Source organism: Rana temporaria, chromosome 4 (assembly GCF_905171775.1).
Source record: "Rana temporaria chromosome 4, aRanTem1.1, whole genome shotgun sequence".
Taxonomy (NCBI): domain Eukaryota; kingdom Metazoa; phylum Chordata; class Amphibia; order Anura; family Ranidae; genus Rana; species Rana temporaria.
The window spans coordinates 208,076,385-208,099,686 of NC_053492.1; the positions used below are offsets into that span (position 1 = coordinate 208,076,385).

The following is a 23,302-nucleotide window of genomic DNA, read 5'->3' on the forward strand; positions in this document are numbered from 1 at the left end:
CAAAAACTAACAATGAGGAAGTGAAAAGAGGAATGTCTGCAGGTAAAGGATGCTTATTATGAAAAAAAATGTTTCCTTTACAACCCCTTTAAGGCCTCGTTCCCACCATGGTGCAGAGACGTCAGTTTTTCTGCATGCGTTTTGCAAGGGCAAAGAAAAACAATTGTTCTCTATGTGCCCTATTCACATCACAACACTATTATCACGTGCAGATTTTTTCTGCACGAAAAAAAAAAAACCTGACAGGACATCAAACATTGGTGTTTATAGGGCACATAACTGATGCATCAAAACTGATGTTGGTTTTCATATCAGTTTTCATGCATTTATGATATAAATGAGCCCTTATTGTCTACTATGGCTGCATCTTGAGTTATTGTAGAGATAGAGCAACCATTGCGATCAGTGCCATGGGAGGGACCCCGTCTCATCAGGCCCCACTTGTGCAGTGTGTACACTCTCCTGCACAGCTGTTGAAGTCATCATAGGCAACAAGAGAGGGTAAACATTGTGCATGGGTGGCCAGAACAAACAGGACATAGCCCCCTTCTGTGGAAGTAGGGGGCATTGGTCCCAACAACTGTGGTTTTGGCCTACATTATTTGAAATGAAAGGGAGCATAGTGTACTTTTTGGTAAAGGTAAACAATTAAAACAATCACATTGCTGTACCACTGCCAGCATTGGCTTTTTTCCCCAACCTGGCCCACACTGAGTGTCACAGACCTATAATAGATATTGCTTTTTTTAAAGAAATTGACAATTCTGATAAAATATATAATGTGTGACCAATAACCCCAAAATGATGGACAACTGAATACTTTACATGTACATGTTGTCAGAACTGCATGCAGTTTTAACATCAAGGTTTACTGGAGAGATGACCTACTATATTAGTACCATCTGGGGAGCCATGCATGAGCATTTCAAGGAGCAAGCTATAGAGCTAGGTATGACAGACCTTTATGTTGTTTGGAAGCCAGCCGCTAAATGTATATTTGGACGTATTTTTAATGGCCTTTACTAGCCAATGTTTTTACACAAATTTCTTGGCAGCTGGCAACCTAGATAAGGAGCTATTTCCTCAACCCCAAATGTTGGTTTGGTACGTTCAGGGGGACAGCAACACTTCCAGATTATCAAAAGTGAGGCTCATATTGGTACCATTTTTTGTGGAAACTGACCCCTGCAAGGGTGCTCTAGGTTTCTTTCCTCGCTCTTGGTGCATCTCACCAGTTCAATTTTGCTGAGGTGACAGGGCAGAGATTGCCATATACATCATTTGTTGTTAGTGCAAAGAATTGTATTTGCATGTTACAGCCAAAACATTGTATAGTAGGTACATAGTTTTACTTACTAACCACTATACTACAGGGCTGTCCCCCTTTTTTTTTTTTTACAAAAAGAGAATGTCTCTAAAAAACTGCGGTTACTGGAAAACACTATCCTATATGAGTTTACACATTAAAGAACATAATAAATCATCCGTTGTAAAATTTGTTGTGTTTTTTTTTTATACCTTAAAAAAGGTAAATTTCACCTTTTTTGCAGTAAAAAATAAATAAATGAAAAATGCAGCCATATTGATTATGAAAAAAAAAAAAAAAATAGAAAAACAGACTTCCCGTTACAGCTGTTTGAGCACACGCCAATACAGAGTTGGATACTGTCGTAACGGAGCTTTCTGGTTTACAATTTTATTCTAACAAACAGTATAATAGGACGACCCCCCCCCCCCCTGCTCCTGGTACGTTTCCTCTCATATGAACATCTGAGGAACCAAGGGAATATTGGAGTTAGGAGCTGGAGGGTTCTCTCATGGTGCCTGGAATATACAGTACATGTAAGGAGTATCACAGAGCACTGTTAGAAAAAAATATATGGTGAGTGCAGGTGGATGTTGGGGATATTGCGGATTTTGAGCCCTGGTGTCTCTAGCATTCCCTCTGACGATTCGTCAGAGAAGTAGGCGATGACTGATGACGCGGCAAGACGGCGCGCCAGCCTGTGGAGCGCAGACGGATCTGTTTGCGCTCCATCAAAAGCAGCACATGTCGATTGAATCGTCTCCTGCTTGGCTACCTCGGTAGCGGTGACGATTCCCTAGCAGGAGAGATGTTAGCCCATCGGCCCCATAGACCCGTTTTTGTATAAGCCATCCATGTAAGTTGTCTATGTTTTTCTTTGCCCATCCCTTCCCTCTCCCTCTCTCCCCTTCCTCATGTGTACTTCTTGCTGTTCCCCTTTTATACATCTCCCTCCCATTTGTCACCAGTGATCACTTTACTGTGGACTATGTTGTGTAGCGGGTGCATTTGTAGTCCTCATCGTCGGATCTACAGTACACCTTCCTCACCCTGTGCATCCTATCAGCACTTCACCGTCACTACAAATAGTGATGGTTGAGTATTACCATATATTTGTTTATATATATATATATATACACATTCTTTATGTATTTCATTTAACCTTATACATCTTTTCTTTAGCATCATTATTACTATCATTGTCGCTGCGCACATTTTTCCTCGGCCCCATTAGCATTACTTTCAGCTACCACCATTATTTTTATATCTATTTTTATTTTCATTTTTATCATTATATTTTTTTTTTTCTTTATTTTTTTTTCGTGTTCTTTATTTTCATTTTCAATTTCAATTTCATTTTTATTCATTTATTTTTATTTTTAATTTATTCTATTTTCATTGTTATTTTCATCTTTGTCTTTGTTTTTGCTTGTTTGGGGGTGGAGTCTGGACGGCCCCTGGGAGTGTTTCTGTGGTCGGTGGTGGGAGGTGCCTGGGCCTACATGTTTTTCTATTTAATCAGTGGAAGTGGATGGTCATGTCACTGCTGGGCTCTGAGGAAGAGGTCTCTGTTACCTCGAAACGCGTCAGCCAGCAGCAACGCACCTCGCCACCCCCCCTACAGTCTGGAGTGTGGTTTGAGGGGTATTTCAATTATCGTTTGACAAGCCTTTTATCATTTCATGTTTGTGAGTAGTTTTCATTATTTTATTATTCCATTAAAATTTGCCAAACGGTAGTACACGAGGCTGGTGCGCCTTTCTTTCTCCCTTTTTGTCTTCTATCAGGATTCCCCCATCCATGAAGGGCAGCAAGGCCTCTGTCACTACGGTTTTTTTGGACATCTAAGGAGAACGGTTTGTAGACATCTGACTAATTATCAAGGATCCCACTTGTGCGCAGGAGTTTGTGTGTTTTGTGTTTTTTGTCAGTATCCTGGATGTTGGGGTCACCTAGGGAGCATATCAACCCCTACAAATGTGAGGTGTAAGGCGTTTATAACTGATAAGACATTGCAATTGTGAGCAGTGGGGCGTGAGTACAATTCTTTGGTTCCTGTAGACCATTTCTCCAGAGGTAGGTTTGGAGCTGGAGGATGTATTAATCGACTAAGTGCAGTGACGTCTGAAAATGTATGCTCCATTAGAAACAGAGTCCCCCTGCCGAAGTGGTAGCGAAGACTTCCTGAGAATGAAAGGCGCAGTTGTGTGGCCCACACATAACTGCAACTATTTCTAAACATGACAGGCTGCTGTGGGGAGAAGACCCCTAGAATCTGTAAGGAGGGGGGGGGGTCTGGGGGTTACAGAGTGTGACCAGATTTCATGTTACACCCTACATATGGGTGGAACATAAAATATGGTCAAAAATGGGCTTCTCTTAGCATTTCACAAACTATTCATGGTCATCTGAATAATGTATATTTAGATACCAATTATATATTTAAGTGGTATTAAACTCGAAAAAGAAATCTAATTTTGGTACCTGTTACATTCATTTTGCCCAATGTCCTCGCTCCTTTCAGACTCCAAACCTGTTTAAAGCCAGAGATTAAAAATGATCTGTTAAGAATCACACAAACATTTTGCAGTAAATACAAAATGATCTGTAACCAAATAAAGCCTAGAAAACATTGCTTACAGCTTCCCTCATATCAAATAATGTTAACTTAAATTTTAGTTTCAAGGTATAGAACAATATTGAATATGTATTTTTACTTAAACTGGTAATAATGTATGCAACAATGCTGAATACTTATACAATGGCAGCACACGCAAAAATAGAAGTACACTGAAATACGCAGACTTCCAGAAGAGGGCAGCAAGTGACCTTGACACACAAAAAAGTTGGCAGTCCATTTAAAAAGGTGCAAAAAACAGCATCCAGAACACAATGCTTCAAAAGAAAAAAGCACAATGCATGTTAAATCCTGACAACTTAATCCAAATAGATTTTGTATTTGGTATTTCACTAGTAAAAACGGCAAGCAGCACTTTCTTATGACCCTCTTATCTGCAGGGCTCACACTGTGCCTAGAAAATAATAAAACAAAAAAAAATTCTGAATAGCAAATATTTTATGCATGAAATATGTATAAAGTTTAAATGATTAGTTCATTGTGATATGTATTTAACATTTAATAACAGAATCTTTGTAAAAAACAAATTAACGTATAAAGCTGAAGTTTAATTAAAAAATGTCTAGTGGATATAGCACCAGGGTCATACTTGCCTCTAATGAAGCGTATCCCATATCCTGCTGACTGCTACATACTGTAGAAAATGTCCTTCTACTGCAGTGGTTCTCAACCGGTTGGTCGGGACCCCCTTGGGGGTCAAATGATGATTTGCCAGAGGGTCACCAAATCATGAATTTCGCAGCCGCCCATTCAGTTCACGCCATGGCTGGGGGCAGAGACTAGAAGTCAGCTGACATGAGGAATGTGAAGTGGGAGAGGCTGGAGGAGACCCCATCTCTTGATTTCAGCATAGGTGTCACTGCTACGAGACACTACAAAGTCTGAGACACCGTGAATGCGGAGACACAGTGAGTAACACTACCTGTGATTATAGTTGCCATTAAAAGTCCCCACTACAGTTCTCAGATCAGCAGATGACCTTGATTAAGAGCACCTAAGTTGACGGATCAGAACCCCCCACCAGCACTGCCACTGATCCGACTAACCCCACCCCCACCAAGAAATAAAGAGAAGAAATAAAAATAGAGAATGCATGGAAGGGAGAGAAAAAGAGGGGAGGAAACAAAGAAAAAGGGAGCGAAAGACGGCTAGAGAGGGATGGCAGGTGGGAAAAAAGGGAAAGAAAGGAGAAGAAATAGAGGGGTACATCCTCAAATGTACCATAAGGGGTTTTAATATTGTATGAGTGGAAGGGACTCAGGGAGCGCTAAATGTCCGTGGGTTAGGGGCGCAAATTACTTGTCTTGTATGCTGACAACCCACGCTACGAAAATAATTTTACTGTTAGGGGTCCCCACACCTTGGGAAATTTTATCAAGGGGTCACGGCACTAGTAAGGTTGACAACCACTGTTCTACTGGATACACCACCACACCAGTGATCTTCTGGTGCTGCTAGGATTAAGATCAAGGGCCGTGACTGATGCATCCATGCCACCCACACTCCCCTGCCTCCTCACTCAACCAGAGGACTTATAGTATTCTTTCAAACAATGTAAAGCATTCTGAAAGGGGTGGATGAGTGACAGGATCCACCTCCTTCATTGCAATTTTGGTAAAATACTACAAGTTCTGTAAATGGTCAAAAGAGAAGTAAGGGGAGGGTGAGTGATGCCAATGCTTCACAGCTGTAGCCACTGATCTTAGGCCCCATAGCAATGGAAGACCACTGGTGTTGGGGAAGTTTGGCATCAAGGGAGGGGAGAGTTCTACAGTAAGCAAGAGGTAGCAGGGCATGGGACACGCTTCATGTCCCTGGTGCTGTATCCACAAATTTTACCTAAAATATCAGCTTTAGGGATATACCTACATTGTCTTTCCACGCTAAATCTGAACATGCCGTTATGCCAATACTAAGAAAAACAGTTTACCCCTCTCTACAATGGGACTTTAAAGGTATAGGAGAGGAACAATAATTTGGACTAAAAATGGAATACATAGTAAAAAGAGACATACATTTCCAAACTGGTTGTGTTTCGGAGGAGCTTGACTCCTTTCTCAGGGACAGTCTTGCTATTATTGTAGGTGTAGCCTACATCATGACAGGATGAAGAGGAGAGCCTCGGATCGCAGAGCGTTATAGCCCGCTGTTAGAACTTACGTTGAAATTTCCTCCGTTCTGCTAGCTCACAGAGCCCCGCCTCCTCCTGACCCCGTGCCTGTGATAGACAACACATCCCAGCATTGGACTCGCATTCTGTCTATTACAGGTGCTGGGTCAGATGGAGGCGGGGTTGTGCGAGTGAGCAGAGCAAGGAAATTTCAATGCAAGTTCTAACAGTGGGCTATACTGCTCTGATCCGCAGCTCTCCTCTTCCTCCACGCTCTCTGCCATTGGAGCGATCGCTGGGAGAACAGCTCCCAATCAACCCCGCCGTGGTGCTCACCCCCCCACTCCCAGGTAGCCCAGCTCCTCGCCAGACCTCATTTTTCACTTACAAAATGCGAGTAGGCGACTGGAAAATTTGAGGTCTGGCCTAGGCCATCTTTATGTAGAGCAACAATTCTTTTTTTTCAGATCCTCAAAGTTCTTGCCATGCGGTGTCATGTTGAACTTCCAGTGACCAGTATGAGAGAGTGAGAGCGATAACACCAAATTTAACACACCTGTTCCCCATTCACACCTGAGACCTTGTAACACCGAAGAGTCACATGATATCGGGTAGAGAAAATGGCTAATTGAACCCAATTTGGACATTTTCACTTAGGGGTGTATTCACTTAGGTTGCCAGCGGTTTAGACATTAATGGATGTGTGTTGACCTTTTTTGAGGGGACAGCAAATTTACACTTTTATACAAGCTTTACACTCACTACATTACATTGTAGCAAAGTGTCATTTCTTCAGTGTTGGCAAAAAGATATAATAAAATATTTACAAAAATGTGAGGGGTGTACTTGCTATTTATTTTCTACTCGCTTCTTAGTGAAGCCATATTGTCCCAGTGCGTATCCTTTTGGGGCTCTTGAAATTTGCTTCCGGGAGACCCTTTTCCCATCTTGCCTACAATTTTGTTGGGTTGGGATGCATGCCAATGGAGCTTGCACTTATTTGAAATGTATATGTTTTTATGGATTATGATCTTTGTGGGTTCAAGGATTTGGGAACACCAAGTATTGTCTTTAAACCCTGTCTATTGCCACAGAAGCCACCAATATATACAGTTTGATGAATGTTTTTAACATGACTTTCATTTTGTAAACTGCACCTACACTAATAGCAAAAGACTGTTCCTGAGGAAGGAGTCAAGCTGCTTCGAAATGCGTCAGTATGTTGATGCAAATTTTCCATAAATATTGAAGAACGGTTATGTAAACAAATGGTGTGGTAATATGTGCATCTTTTTACGGTGTATTGTATTTTTGATAATGTTTTTTCTACTTTTGTAAATCAATTTGGTAAAATTTAACTCTGAATTTTAATACAAAATTATTGTTACTCTATGCTTTTAAAGTCCCATTGTAGAGAGGGGGAAACTATGTTTTTCCATGTTTCTCATACATGTGGCTACAGCTTCAGGAAAAAGTCATACCTGGAAATCCAGTTTCATTTTTTTTGTGTGTGTGTGTGTGTGACAGCTATGTGTGTGACTAACAGTCTTCTTGTGACCATAGACTCAGGTATATGGCAACTTCCGTACTTCTGTGATTAAAGCGGGGGTTCCGCGGCAGATAATTTTTTTTTTTTTAGCATTCTATGGGGATTAACAATTCAAAAGGTACACTCACTTGTTTGGTCTTTTCAATTATCCGCTGTCCGTTTTCGTTTAGAAAAACTGAGTTTTTAAAATCCAATCCTGTGATTTTCCATTTTGCTTGTGGGCATCGTGAAGCCCACAAGTAAGCATTTCCTGGAAGCGGTGAAATCTCCCGAGATTTCGCTGCACGGCGTTACACAATGTATCTGGGAAGCACAACACTGTGCTCCCAGAATACATCACAGCAAAGTCCCAACTTGCATTGCGGCACCGGAGAAAGGCTTAGAAACGCCTACTCCCACGGGAGGGGAATCCCTGAAGTCTAGATTGGAATCTAAATACAATATTTATCAACAAACAGTCACCTGGCTTTTAATGATGTATATAGTGCATTGATTGATTAAGAACATATTGATATTTTCGGTGAACCTCTGCTTTAAATACAAAAATACAATAGTGCAGTGCCAATAAAACTATCAATATAGAGAATGCTTTAAAATATGAACGTCAATAGTGAATATAGCAGTCCATGTGCATTCAGAAAAGTAGGAAATCTTCCACCATCCAGTAGCTTTCCTCCAAGTATAAAAACACTACCACCTTTGGTAAAATTGTACATTTCCCGGAAATTAGCTTATAAAAAGCCAACAAAGATACAAGTGCTATGTTCACAAGCCGTCCTCATGCCTAAGTGTCTTCACTCCCGAGAGTCACCTCTCACAAAGGGAGGAAAAAATCCTGCTAAAACAAAGATCTCCCCATTGAACCAGCAAAGAGCCCATTATACTGTAGCATGTAAAATCTTTGTTAAAAGCAGGGCAATCATAAAATGAACAAAGAAAGGTATTGCAAGAAAAAGCCTACCCACAGCCGCTCTGGAATTGTTTAGTGGCATGGCAACAATGCTAGACTGCACTCTGATGCGTTTCCTCCAATCAGATGTTTTGTTTTGGGTGTGTATCTAACCCATTGTCGCAAACAGCCAATCACACTGCTATAGCACAGATTTACACCACTATACTTGCCATTACTTAAATGCAGTATTTGTGACAAAGACTCTTGTGATCATGGAGAACATCTTGAATTACCATATGACAATTACAACCCATAACTTTCTGCATAGAGCAACAATATAAACCATTGATACATCTATCTGCATTAAAAATACAAAACTCAGCTTGACAAATCAAACAGCCAACGTCAACCCAAGATACTCACTAACTTGTTGGAGTACAGATTTCATAGGGAGCACATATTTGTTGTCCGTTTCAAACATCATACATATTGGCCCATTATTTAGCTGGCCGTTCATTGCATTATATATTGTTATGTATAACACAGGGTTAACAGCATACCCATGAAATTCAGTAGTAGATTTAATACAAATGTAGATTTCCTACTTGCTATCCATGTAGTGAAGATTAAACCCTAATCTAGTTTTGTGCACCTCTATCTTGTTTGCCAGCTACTATGGCAGTACTAGCAGATTAAGCTAAAGGACAAGTTAGATTTGACAGTATTGATTGTCAATTCAGAATTTCAGAGCTTCACTAGAAGTGACATGAAGCTCTTGCTATCCCAACTTCGTTGGTAATGCCATAAACACTAAAAGACATCTATGCCATTACGTATCACTGCAGAAAATACTATTGGACTCTCATACCAAACATCTTGCTGCAATATTTTCTAAACCACCAAACTGAGGCGTGCCAACTTCACTCAGATATTAGTGGTTGAATACTTGTTCGGGATCAGCAAATCAAATGATTGAAGCCATCAGAACAGCATGACAGCCAGGAAACTACTATTTTTTTGTGCCCAGAGTCACTGTTGGTTGCTGTGCACAGGAATGAACAAGCACGTGCTTTGCTGTACATGAACGGGTGTGTGCTTGCACATCCAGTATCGGTGATGGCAACACGCAGCCTAATAAAGGACATGGTCAATTATGTCTGCTCTTCAGCTACTACTTTGTGACATAAAAAGTGTGTCATGCATGATTTACAATACCAGCCAGGCTTCTGTTCCTGACCTGCATTTGATACTATACCTTTTGTTTGGACTTCTGGTTACTTGGTTTTGATCTTGCCTTGTTTTTTTAACTACAATTCAAATGCTTATGGATTTAGCACCTCACCGTCTGCTTGTTGATAAACTTGTCTGTCTCATGACCCTGCTTCTGTTCTAGTCTTCTATGCAGTACCCTTCTCCTGATCTGCAGATGACTCCTCCGGAGATCTCAGTCCTACCATTATGGTTCCACTTAAACTCTTATGGTTGAACCCTTTTGGTTGTCTGCTGATCTGTCAAAAACAAGTGCTTAGCATCTGACATTGAAACCAACTCTTGTAGCTGATTATTTGCTGCCAATGCTACTGCTTTAAGTCACCACAAGTGCTCACTCCTCATACACCAAAGATCCTCCTGTACCATTTAAAGAAGCACTTGGGCTGGACAAGAGAGGTCACACCATCATCTCTGTCTTCTACTAGGTATGAGGCAGCATGTGGCAATTACTACTTGTGATTGTATGAGTTTAGCTTACATATAGGCTTTTTTTTTTTTACTTTCCTGGGGCTTTATTACACTGAACAACTTTTTTTTTTTTCAAAAGATTTGCTAAACACACACACACACACACACACACACACACACACACACACTATTGGCGATTTACGATAGACCTTTTCAAACTGAACACAAAGATAAATGTATCATGTACGCATCTTGAGAAACACAAAATTACCCTTTAATGACTATTGTGTATTTAATTGCATGAGGTTTCCAACATGTTGCGAGAGTTCGACAGGGCTTAAAGTGTTTTGCTGCCGATTTTAATTTGTGCTCATGGGCAATGTTCTGGTGAAACCTCTCACCATGTTTGTCACCGACTACAGCTAGATGTTCAGAAAAAGGAGTCCAAGTGTAAATGCAGAAAAGGAATCTTCAATGGCATGTTGCACTTCATGGTCTTGTATGCTGGAAGACATTTTTCAACCAGCTGAATGTAGGGTGGTAATCAATAGATGCCAAGGAAATTCTCTGACATCCTTAAAGTGGATGTAAAGTGGATGTCACAATGTAGAGAATACGATTTCCTATCATCTGTGCCCAGTCTTGCCACACAGAGTTAATCCAGCTCTGAGCAATCCTCTTTTATTGTTCAGTTAAAATTAACAGACTAACAGATAAAAACCTGTCTAAATAAAAAGTCCTTTCCGTCCCCTTGCTTCGAGGGACATACATTACCTCTCACAATGAACTGTGGATCACCCCCCCATATTATGATAAACGTCCAGGAATGTGCATGTGTTCAAGCTAGTGCACGAGATATGTAAAAACCCTGTCACTAGAAGCAAGGGGACGGAAAGGACTTTTTATTTAAACAGGTTTGTATCTGGAAGTCTGTTAATTTTCACTGAACAATAAAACAATAAAGGTGGATTGCTCACAGCTGGATTAACTATGCGTGGCAAGACTGGGCACAGATGATAGGAAATCTTATTCTCTACAAAAAAAAAGTTTGGGTTTAAATCCACTTTAAACTTTAAATGCTTTCCAGACAATTCTCTCTGGCCCCACTAGCAGATCCTTAAACCGCTCATCATTGATGAGCTATCTGATCTGTGGACCAACAAAAACACCTTTCTCAGTTGTTCTTGGAAACATCTGTCTCAAGCAAAATCCTTTATCTTCACAAAATTTCTTATGAGTCTGGATTTTATGTGAAGTGAAGGCAAAAATATCTTTGTGGGCTCAACAAGTGGTTCTTGTGCCATGATTTTCTGTCCAAGAACCAAAATAATTTTGGAGTTGGCCATGTTTTTATGTAATGTGAAGCTCTTGAATGGCTGTCCAATTTCCATATGCAACAGGACTTTTGTATTTCAGAGCTGCATTCCAAGCAGCAGAGCCACTTCTTTTAGATATCTATAGATATTCCAGTTTTACTTGGTGTACTGGATGTGCTTCAACAGTTTCATGTTTCATGTTTTCGTATGTTTTTGCCAATAGGTATTGCAAATTAATAAAAGAAAAAAAATGGTATGGGATAGGTTAAAATGGCAGGTTATTTTTTTTTTTTTTTTTTTGTGATTAGCAGCCAAAAATCTATAACATACACCAAAAGGTGTCCAGAAAGATAAATCTTTGTTGCCCATTGTCATCACCCTTACAAAGTACATTAAAACCTTTATGTCCATTTTATGGACCTTTATACCTTTTATGTTCTCTAGCCTCTTGCTCCTCCATCTAGCAGAAGGATTAGATTTACCAAAACCTCACATTCACAACTTGCATTATACCAGATTTGCAATCACATCCCTTTAAAAGGGTTTGTAAAGGATTTTTTTTTCTTTAAAATAAAAAACATGTCATACATCAGATGTTTTTTTAACTTTCATGCATAGATTGCATTAAGGTGAAAAAACATTTTTCTTTACAACTCAACTCCTTTGAGTACAAAACAAGGAATTAAACATGAATTAAAAAATATTAATAAAAGTATAAAGTTAAATTACCGTATGCTTTTTGGGCTCCGATTAAAAAGTGAATTTTTTTCTTAATATCCAGGGAAATATTAACATATTGTCATAATGAGTTTGAGAAAAAAGGGAAGTATGCCAAGCTCACATTTTTCATATGTAGTTCTATTATCTAGGCTTGGAAATGCACAATTTATCAGACGAAGAACATCCTGTCTTCGTCAATTGTCAATTGAATCATCAATCCATCCTTTGTCCTGAAAATTTCACTTTTTCTAAAAGAGCACTTTGATCTGATTATGTATAAAAGATAGATTTCTTCAAAAGAACTGGAAATGACATAAATGATACTTAAACATATGGATATAATTTAATTTGAACATGATCCACTTGATATACACATTAGATGTACAGAAACTCAATGTTTCTAATAGTTGTATTCAACTTTAGTAAGTTCCAAATGTTTTACCCAGCATGCACATCCATGGTTCAATTTCAGGCAAACTTACTATTGGCAGAAAATCTGCTCTGTCAGCAGAGAGGGAACAAACAACATTTTGCCAATGTTAGATTCCATCTTACTTGTTATTTTATCCCTCAACCATCATTCACACATGATTTGAGAGTGAGACAAACCTGCACCCAGTAAAATAAATGAATCTCCTTCTTGAGGTCTACACAGGTGTAGGTTTATGATGGGCTGTTCCTTACCTTGAGAAAGCATTGACCATGCTTGGATCGAATTTTATCTGATGCTTGGATCGAATTTTATCTGATGCTTGCCAAATTGGGTGAAATTCGTTCAGTGGGTGAACCTGCCAGCACCACCTGGCTTGACAAGTTGATTTCTTAGTTGACTTTTTGTCAAAGGAAAAATTCTCAGCTGATAATTCTCAGCATTCAATCAGATGCAGACATTGTTCAGGTATTCTGACAGTCACTGAGTCAAGTGTTCGAATACAATACCCGGAACTGCTTAGCATGGATGGGGAAATCCTTAATTCAGCCCATGGGGCTAAACTAGGGAAAGCATTTATATGGCCAGCTTAAAGCGGGAGTTCACCCGAAAAAAATGTTTTAACATTAGATTCATGCTCATTTTGTCTAGGGGAATCTGCTAGTTTTTTTAAAAACAAAGCAGTACTTACCGTTTTAGAGAGCGATCTTCTCCGCCGCCTCCGGGTATGGTCTTCGGGACTGGGCGTTCCTTCTTGATTGACAGTCTTCCGAGAGGCTTCCGACGGTCGCATACATCGCGTCACGAGTAGCCGAAAGAAGGCGAACGCCGGTGCCGCTCTATACGGCGCCTGCGCACCGACGTTCGGCTACTTTCGGAAAATCGTGACGCGATAGATGCGACCATCGGAAGCCTGTCGGAAGACTGTCAATCAAATAGGAACGCCCAGTCCCGCAGCCAATACCCGGAAGCTGCGGAGAAGATCGCTCTCTAAAAACGGTAAGTACTGCTTCGTTTTTTTAAAAAAAACTAGCCGATTCCCCTAGACAAAATGAGCATCGATCTAAGGTTAAAAATTTACATTTCCAGGTGAGCCTCCACTTTAAAGCATATCTGACCCCAACAAAAAAAGTTATAGAATGTTGTAGATTTAAATGGACTTTTGCATTATACCAAACAACAAAAATAAAGCCAAACTCCACCTAATGCCAAACACATAAGCAGCCCATACAGGAGAATTTTTTTCTCTCAACCATTGGGCTGAATGAAAAAAAAAAACGGATGTCTTGAATCGCCTATCTACACATTTCTTGTGAATTAGGAAATCCTCACAATGACCTATTGTATTCTGACAGTGGGGAGACTTCCCTGCCGCCAGAATACGCCGATATAGCTGGCAGTGCTGATTGAGCATGGAAAATCCAACAGGGAGGTTGCACTGAAGTCGATTGGTAGATTGGTTGGGGCATGGCCTGGCCAGAGCCCAGGCTGAGGCTGCCACCCATTCTTTCACATAGGTTTGCTTTGTGATGTGAGGCTCATGGACATATTTTCTGTACAACCTCCCTGCCCATACATGGATCAAAATTTGGCTTGTCCCTTCTGAACAGGGCGAATTTTGGTAGATGCATGGTCTAACATTGTGCCCGTCAGCCTAGGAAAAGAAAGTGTGGTACTAGTCGGGTCACCAGGTGAAAATAAAAGAAAGAAGTCTAAAAAGTAAACAATGCAGCTACAAGGACTGGTAAGTTGGTAATTTATCATTTTTGTTTTAGCTACATTAAATTCAGAAATTTAAAGACACTCATTTAAAATCAAAGCCTTATCGTTACCAAAAAGGTAATCTAAAAACAGAATCCAAATTAAAAAGTATAATTTGTCTTTAACAGTACTAAAATGAGAGACCCTGGAACCTCCCTCTCCTTAATTGGTACTACCCGACTGATTTCGGAACTTTGCTTGATTATAGGAAGCTATAGCGTTCATACACAGGTCAGACATGTTGCAAAAGGCAAAGCTGGCCATATATGTAAAAAAAAAAAAAAAAAAAAATCCATAGACTTCCCCATTCATGCAGCAAATCTCCCGCTGCAGGATACTGTAATCGGACAGCCGGCATCCACAGCTGTCCGAGGGCCAGGAACAACAACTACAGCTGATTGCTTTTTCTGCCCAGGTTCTTCGATTTCTCAAAGTTTGTGGAGTCTGCAAAGTGGTGGTGTCAGCGGGGCAGGGTTGCCAACTTTCAGTAAATTTACGAACAGTTTGTAAAATCTGTACTTTTTGCATCTGTCCTTGAATGTCTATTACGGACATGTCCGTAACTGACATTCATGGGCAGATGCAATTATGGATTTTACAAACTGTTTGTAAAATTTATTGAAAGTTGGCAACCCTGCAGCAGAGCCATCTACAGCTCAAACATCACCTGAAATGTGTGCCAGCTTAACACACTCTACACAACCCCCCTCCCCTTTTTGCCATATTTGACTGCAATTGCCGTCAAGAAAAAAAAATAGGGAGAACAACTCCCACTTCTAAACTGGGCTGCTGTATTTTATAGCAGAGTTAATAAACAAGTGTTTACCTGTTGACGACAGTGCTGGGGGCTGTGCAACCTCTGAATGTAATTCTCCAGCTCTTTGTACCTGAGTGACGATTTCAGATTTGCCATTTGGTTGTCCGATACTGGCAGGGCTAGAAACATGTCCTGGATACAGTCTTGTCAAAACTTTGGAAATTATTGCTTAATAAAAAAAGAAAAAAAAATGCATTTACTACTTTCACAAAACATTGTAATTAAACATATTTCTCAATAGCCACACATTCTATAAATCCATACTGTGTGCACTAAATGTCTTTGCAAACCCAGATATTACCTGAAATAGTCTGTGCAGAGGGAAGATCTACAGGCTTGCCTGCAGAAAACTACAGGAAGGGGCGGAGACAAGACCAGTCACCCTGCATTAGGTGAGAGATCAGCAGACTGGTCTTTATAACAGGAAGCTCCTGTACAAAACTAACGTTTTACAATTGAATACTGCACCGAATAGGGGGAAATACACAAAGCACACCAAGATTCAAGGTAGAATACACATGGCTTGTATTTGGACAAAATCTCCTTATTCAGCCCAAAGATTGTCCATATTTCTCTGAACAATCTAAAACAGATTGCAGCAGCAGGCGCATTTAATTTGTGTAATATTTTAATCTGTATAGGGTGATGTGAAAAGACAAAATAAAAACCAAACTAAATGCAAAACTTTAGGCTTGCTTAGACTTATGCACAAAGGGCCAGATCCACAAAAACCCGGCGCAACGTAACTTTTTCAATTTAAGTTACACGGCCGGAAAATTTCTACCCCAGGCCGGAAAAGTGCCCGATCCACAAAGCACTTACCTAGAAATTTTCGGCTGTGTAACTTAAATCCGGCCGGCGCAAGGCGTTCCTATTCAAATGGGGCGAGTCCCATTTAAATTAGGCGCGCTCCCGCGCCAGCCGTACTGCGCATGCTCACAACGTCATTTTCCCGACGTGCTTTGCGCGGTTTTACGTTGCGCCGGGTTTTGAGAATCGCGACGGGCGTAAAAAAAAAATACGAGTTAATACGCGGGAAAAAAAAAATTAAAAAAAAAAAAAAAAAAGACGGCGACGCGGGATAGAAGGGTCTACTTTTACAAGGCCTAAACAGTTTAGGCCTTGTAAAAGCAGCCCTAATTTTACGATTGCAAACTAATACTTATGGAGAAAAAACAAAGCGTAAAAGCTTTGTGGCTCTCCGTAAGTGCTAATTTGCATACCCGAAGCGGCATTTCGACTCGAAATGCCTCCAGCGGCGGATGTGGTACTGTCCCTTACACATGTCGGATCTTCTCCCTATCTTTTGGAAACTGATTCTGTGGATCAGTTCCAAAGATAGAAACAGGGATACGACGGCGTATCAGTAGATACGCCGTCGTATCCCTTTTGTGGATCTGGCCCAAAGATTTTACATTTACATTGTGGTTTCCAGGCAGTTTCTGTAATTATACATTTTTGCACTCTACTGAAAAAGAACAAGAATCTCAAATCTTCAAAAATACAAAGCATGATTTTCGCTTCAGCATTAAAAACATTATTTTTTTTTTTTTTTATAAAGTGGACCCATCATCAGATGCTTTGTATGTGCACACATGCCAAGTATTGTGTAAACGTAAGACCCGGTTCACACTGGGGCGACACGACAGGCGGCTCAGCCGCCTGACGTGTCGCGTCCCATTCAATGCAATGGAACCGTTCTAGTAGGAGCAACGCAAGTCGCTCCGACTTAGAAAAAGGTTCCTGTACGACTTCGGGGACGGCTCAGGGGCGACCTGCATTGACTTCTATACAGAAGTCGTTTTGCAAATCGCCTCTGAAGTTGTCCTCGTGACGACTTGTAGAGTCGCCCCCGAAGTCGTGGCGCTGCAGTGTGAACCAACTCTAATAGTTGTATTTATTAATTTTCAACTATATCACTGTACCATCCTGACAACACCTTTATGTAGATTTCTACCCAGAATACCAGTGCCATCGTTGCTCAGGCATCATCTGTAGAAGACGGAGGACGTCATATTCCCCCCTCTCAGGAACACAACAACATAGTGCACACTGGCACAGTTAAAGCGGTTGTAAATCCTACTTTGTTATTTTTACCTACAGGTACAGTGCCTTGAAAAAGTGTTCACACCCCTTGAAATTTTCCACATTTTGTCATGTTACAACCAAAAAACGTAAAAGTATTTTATTGGGATTTTATGTAAAAGACCAACATAAAGCGACACATAATTGTCAAGTGGAAGGAATGGTTTTCAAATTCACTTGCTTCGACCCCACTTTATTTTATTTATTGCCCTTTGTTTGTCACCTTTTTTGTTGTACACGGTTTTGCACGTGTGACTGGTAGGGTGGAGGTCAGAGGTCCTCAAACTTTTTAAACAGGGGGACAGTTCACGGTCCCTCAGACTGTTGGGGGACCGCACTATAGTTTAAAAAAAATATGAACACATTTCTATGCACACATCTTATTTGTAGTGCAAAAAAAATAAAAAAATAAAAATTTAATATTTAAAATAAAAAAATAATTTTAATCAACATAAACATTAGTATTTCAGACTACCCACATCACAGAACCCACCTCCCCCCATCACAGATTCCCCCCATCATAAAGCCCCCATATCTTTTATGAGGGGCTTTGTGATGGATGACATCACAAAGCCCCTCATAAAAGATCCCCCATCACAGACCCCCCCCCCATCACAAAGCCCCCCCCCCCCAACACAAACTCCTCTCCATCACAAAGCCCCCGTAACAGACACCACCATAACAGATCCCACTGCCGCCCCTTCAATAATATCACAGCACCCCCCGCCCCTCCCTGCTGCTACCTTACATCACACAAGACGTAAAGCAGGGCAGAACCGGACAAAGGCCAGGACTTTGCAAGTGATCAATTGGTTACTAGGCAGCGGGACGGTCCCTTAAATCACCCGCTTCTTAACTGAAAAGGTCCCACCCTTTGTCCGGACCTGTCATGTTTCTTGTCTTGTGTAATAAAGGTAGCAGAGGGGAGGGGGCATTGTTGCAATGTTAAAGGGGCAGTCCGCGGGCCGGGTAAATCACACTGGCGGGTCGGATGCGGCCAGCGGGCTATAGTTTGAGGACTCCTGGTGTAGGTCCTCGGGCATGCCCTGAATTTCTTGGGAGGGGGTGGACATGGCCTCCTAGCTTAGTTCGCCCTATCTCATGGCGTCTCCCATCGGGGGGAGCCCCACCTAGTACTTGGGTGGGTCTGTTTCGACAGGCCCTCCAAAGAATTATGCAGCGTACACACCATCGCTTTCTGCGATGGAAAAAAACGACATTTTGAAAAACGTCAATTTAATTGACTGTGTGGGCAAAAACGTCGTTTTATGTCTTCTAAAAAACGACAGAAAAAAATTGAAGCATGCTTCAATTTTATGTGTCGTTTTTGGCCGACGTCGTTTTCTGTGTTCTAAACATTGACCCTGTGTACGTAAAAACTTCGATTTAAGCCCGCGCATGCTCAGAAGCAAGTTAGGAGACGGCAGCGCTCATTCATGTAAAACGACTGTTCAGAATGGAATCAGCACATTCGTTAAGGTGTTTTTCAGCTTATAGACAAGAAAAGAAAGCGCTTCTTTAACCCCTGCTTTTAACTGCTACCCTGAAATGGACGTTTGTTGCGGCTGATCTTGTTACATAGTTATGACAAGCTTTTAATTAGTTTCTTTCTTGTTTGATAATGTTTGTGTTCTGTTATTTAGTTGTATCTTCCATCTTAAACATTTTAAATATATATATTGGTCCACCTTTTATTTTTATTTTTATATTTTTGTCACCAATTTTATTTGTAATCTCTATTTTGTGTTGATTTAGGAGTGTGTGAAGTGTCTGCAACAACCTAATTTTTTCTTTAACTCACCCACAAGCATGTTTTTTTACCTTGTTAATGTTTGCAATATTTATTTTGTAATGGGTCTGCCCACTCAATAATGATCTCTCAAATCTACAATAAAGAAACATGGTGAAATTTGGCTGAAAAATTAACATTTATTTTAGTCTTCATAAAAATTCCAAAAAAAAAGGTGGCAACCCAAAAACACAACATAATAAAAACAAAGATGCCAAGGAAGGCAGCACTTTAGAGCATGCTTGAATTTTTCTGAAAACAAGGGTCCCCGAAGCCACAAATACAGCCTGTGAGTCCACATTAAAATTCCATCAGGGGCACCGTATTATTTCTTGGGCTTTTTCTTCCCAGCAGCCTTCCCTGCAGCCTTCCCTGTAGCCCGAGTCCTTGGGGGCTGGGTTCCTGGAGGAGATGAGGTGGCAGGAGCCAGAGCAGCCTCATGAAGTGGAGGAGCGGGAGCAGGTGCAGGAGCAGGAGCAGGAGGAGCAGCAAGGACAGGAGGAGCAATCCGCACAATGTGGGTGTCGTCATCGAGCTGCCCCAGGGATGCCATGCTTATGGCTTGGAAGATGAGGAGTTCGCAGCGCACACGCTGGCTCTGCTCCAGATTGTAGAGCCTGGCTGCAATGAGCGCTGCGAACCCCTCAACTTCACTGGGTGGCTCTCGGATGGCTGCAGTAGCTTGGCGAAGCAGGCCCTGGGTCTCCTCCTCCATTTGTCGCATACTCCTGAGCCGTTTATTGGGATTGCGGAATGGAGGGATCCGGGAGATGGTATCCCGCCGGCGTGCCTCCTGGGTCCCACTGGGGCCTGCCACCTCCTGGCTCCCAGTGGGCTCTGCCACCTCCTGCCTTGCAGTTGGCCCTGGCTCCTCCTGGCTCCCTGTGGGCCCTGTCTCTTCCTGGCTCCCTGTGGGCCCTGGCTCTTCCTGGCTTGGGTCTGCCTGTGTATCAAAAAAAGGAACATATTTTATTTGTGTTTGTCATTAATCACACACATTTTTAAAATCATGAGTGATGCAAATTGAATGTCAATATATATTACACACAGGGTCGCCATCCCTAATTATGTGGCCCCTTAAACACCTTCAGACATGGTCCCCCTGGAATTATGTGGGTTGTTGCATGCCTAATTTAGCAAATAAGTGGCCTTTTCCCCCAAAAATTAAATATTAAATTTAGTGTCAACTAGATAGTACTCAAAAAGGGTGTCTTCCATCTGGGACCCCTTGCAGGTGTATTGCGTTACTCCCCCCTACTGGCCTATCTGAAAATGCCACCCACTCCTTCATAAACATTATTAATTGGCCAATTTTGTCCCCATCATGTTTTGCCACTACTGACTATTGACTATTGATCTTATCCCTAAACTTAGGAGATTCACATAGAATTTAGAACAATAGTAACATACATTTAACATTATTACTATACTTGTCATATACTAACTAAATTCATACAAAAAACACATACCATTCTCCATGGCTCACAATTGGGGTCCTCCAGGAACTCTTGCTCTTCCTCCGAGCTTGCCTGCTCTTGTCTGCAGGGAACACTGGAGGATTGGCTGCTGGGAAGCTGGGAGCTACCTCTTGGGGGAAGGGTAGACATGGATGCCCTGGTCTCAATGTGGTCGTCCAGGAACTGCAGCTGACTGTAGTACCACAGGGTTGGTTTGTATATGGAGTCAGCTGCAGCCCCAGACCTCATTGAGGCCAGGACTTGGACCCGTTGGGCCCTGTAGGTGCCCCTGATGGAATTGATTTTGCTTTGCACTGTGTCTGTTGTGGCGTTGGGGACCCTTGTTTTCAGAAAAACAAGCATGCTCTCTTTAGCTTTTTCCCTGGCATCTTTGTTTTTATTTATTGTGTTTTTGGTTTGCCACAGAACAGGATGTTCCTTCCATTTTTGAATGAATTCTGTGAGGAAATCAGCATCCTTGAAGGGATCCATTCTTTCTGCACATGAAACAGAAGCCAAAACATAATGTAATTAAAGCCACTAGCTTACTTCCCCTAACTAGCCCACAAACTCATTCCCTCTTCACTATAATAAAGTCGGAATAAAAAAAACTTACGTATCGTCGTTATGAAAGATCGTGATTTACGCCTTCTTCCACAGACTATGCACGCCGTTTACAAACACGTCCCATCCCTTTTACACTACGCACGCGTGACGCTCCGCACGACAACCCGCCCCTGACGTTCGGTATCGTCCTTTCCACGCCCCTTCTCTGTCGTTTGGTGAGTGAGAAAAGATGGACAACATGGAGGTGTATTCCAGCTCAAGCCAGGAGGCAGGCCAGGCCCAACCACGCCGCAGATTCCACTGCAGAGCCTCCAACATGAGTTTTAATGAAATGGTGGAGATGGTCACCATATTGAGGAGGGAGGACTATGATGCCAAGCATGGCCCCTACATGCATCCCAATAAAGTCAAAGCAAAAATTATGGAGAAGGTCATCCGTAGGCTCCAGCGGAAGTTTGGGAAAACCAGGAGCAGAGAGCACCTGCGCAAAAGGTGGTCGGATTTAAAAAAAAGGGAACCCCACCAACTTGCCAAAATTAATAGGGTGATTCGAAGAAGAAGTACGTTTTTTCCATGTGTATTAATTATTTTGGTGTGTTCTTTTTGCCATGTTTTTTATTTTTGCAGGTTGACCATAATGAATATTATGAATGTGGACGCATGATGCAGTCGTCGTAGTCGTCGTTCATTCGCTGACTTTCAATAATCCAATACCATATTAATGAGAAATGGCATCATGCCTAGTTTGCATGTGCAAAGGGGAGTTGAAGCACTGTATCTGAACTAAAATCGTAAATTTAGGAATTGTGGGCGAATGAACGACGACTCCTATGACCAATTAGTCGACACAAATATGAAAGTTGTGACATTTTTGGGGCTTAAAAAAAAGGTGGATTAAATTCTGGTATTGATGTAAATGTGTTTCAGCTTATTTTATAAGAAACGTAAATACCTTGAGATTCCCAAAAAGGAGCGTTTGCTACTCCTTTTTTTATTGAACATGTGTACTCAGTAGCACAATTGTTTGTCACAATCACAACCTATGTTGGGTCACACACAGGGGTGAGCAGATCCAGGGGAGACTTGGTTAGCTTACATATATAATAAAAAAAAATTGGTCACCAGATTTGACATTACTTTGTCAATGGATTAAATACTGGTCTATTTTCTTGCTAATTGTTTAAAAATCAACACTATTGCCCTTTTGTTTATAATTTCGGAATATTTTTGGGTCATTTCAGGCCGCTCGTAATGTTTTAACCTCATGTTTTCCCTTTCTTCAATCTTGTAGGGCACAATGAAGCAGAAAGGCAGGAGGCACAAGCCAATCAAGCCACACCCCCGAGGGATGTAGATGAAGTGGAACCTGCCACAACATCCGGTAAAGTAACATATACCACATTTTCAGTGAATATAGATATAGGCATACAATCTTTTAACACATGTTTTGGTTCCACATTTCAGGAGGAAATCGGGCTGGTCAGGGACTGGACACGTATAGTGCCCAGCTCCTCATCGGCGAGGTTCTCACCTGCAGGGCCCAAGTCGAGGACATACGTCTGGCCTGCCGGGAAATTCGCCACAAAGCGAAGACGCTGGAACGGCAGCTTAAAAATTTTATTAATGTTTTGGGGAGGGTTTAATTGTTTGTGTTATTTTTATTTCCCTTGAATTTTAAAAACACCAAAAAAATTAATAAAAAAAGATATTTTGTACTAATCAAAAAAAAGACAAAAAAAAAAAAAAATAATATTTTGTACTAATCAAAAAAAAGACAAAAAAAAGAACAAAATATATTTTGTACTAATAAAAAAAAAGACAAAAAAAAAAAAAAAAAAGATTCTATTTTGTAATAATCAAAAAAAAAACAGTAAAAAATAAATAAAATTTTGGACTCCAAACAATTTGTGTGTAGTTATTGGTATCAATGCAGACTCATTCAATTACTCAGGCATATTTGTAGAGTTATTAAGATTTAACACTCATGGGAATTTATGACATCCCAAACACATGGCTGGATGAGAACCTAGGAAAAAGAAACATTACCCCCCAAAACTTTCAAATAAAGAAAATCCAAAAAATAAACACTGTTTAATCAAACAAAAAGTAAATTTTATTCTTTAGTCAAGATCGGGCATTTCAATGGCCCCCCTCCCCATAAAATAGTCCACATATGATTGATGCA

The 23,302-nt window shown here is 41.0% G+C and overlaps 1 protein-coding gene across 2 annotated transcripts in view; it reads right to left on the reverse strand.

Annotated features, from left to right (window-relative positions):
* The window catches only part of ERICH1 (glutamate rich 1), a 135,854-nt gene that overhangs the window by 63,647 nt on the left and 48,905 nt on the right, over window positions 1–23,302 (reverse strand). For both annotated transcript variants that reach the window (XM_040349802.1, XM_040349801.1), the window contains exons 2-3: window positions 15,229–15,387; window positions 3,791–3,839 (exon numbers count right to left, since the gene is read on the reverse strand). In XM_040349802.1, the coding sequence (XP_040205736.1) occupies window positions 3,791–3,839; window positions 15,229–15,387 (208 nt within the window). The remainder of the gene's footprint in view (window positions 1–3,790; window positions 3,840–15,228; window positions 15,388–23,302) is intronic.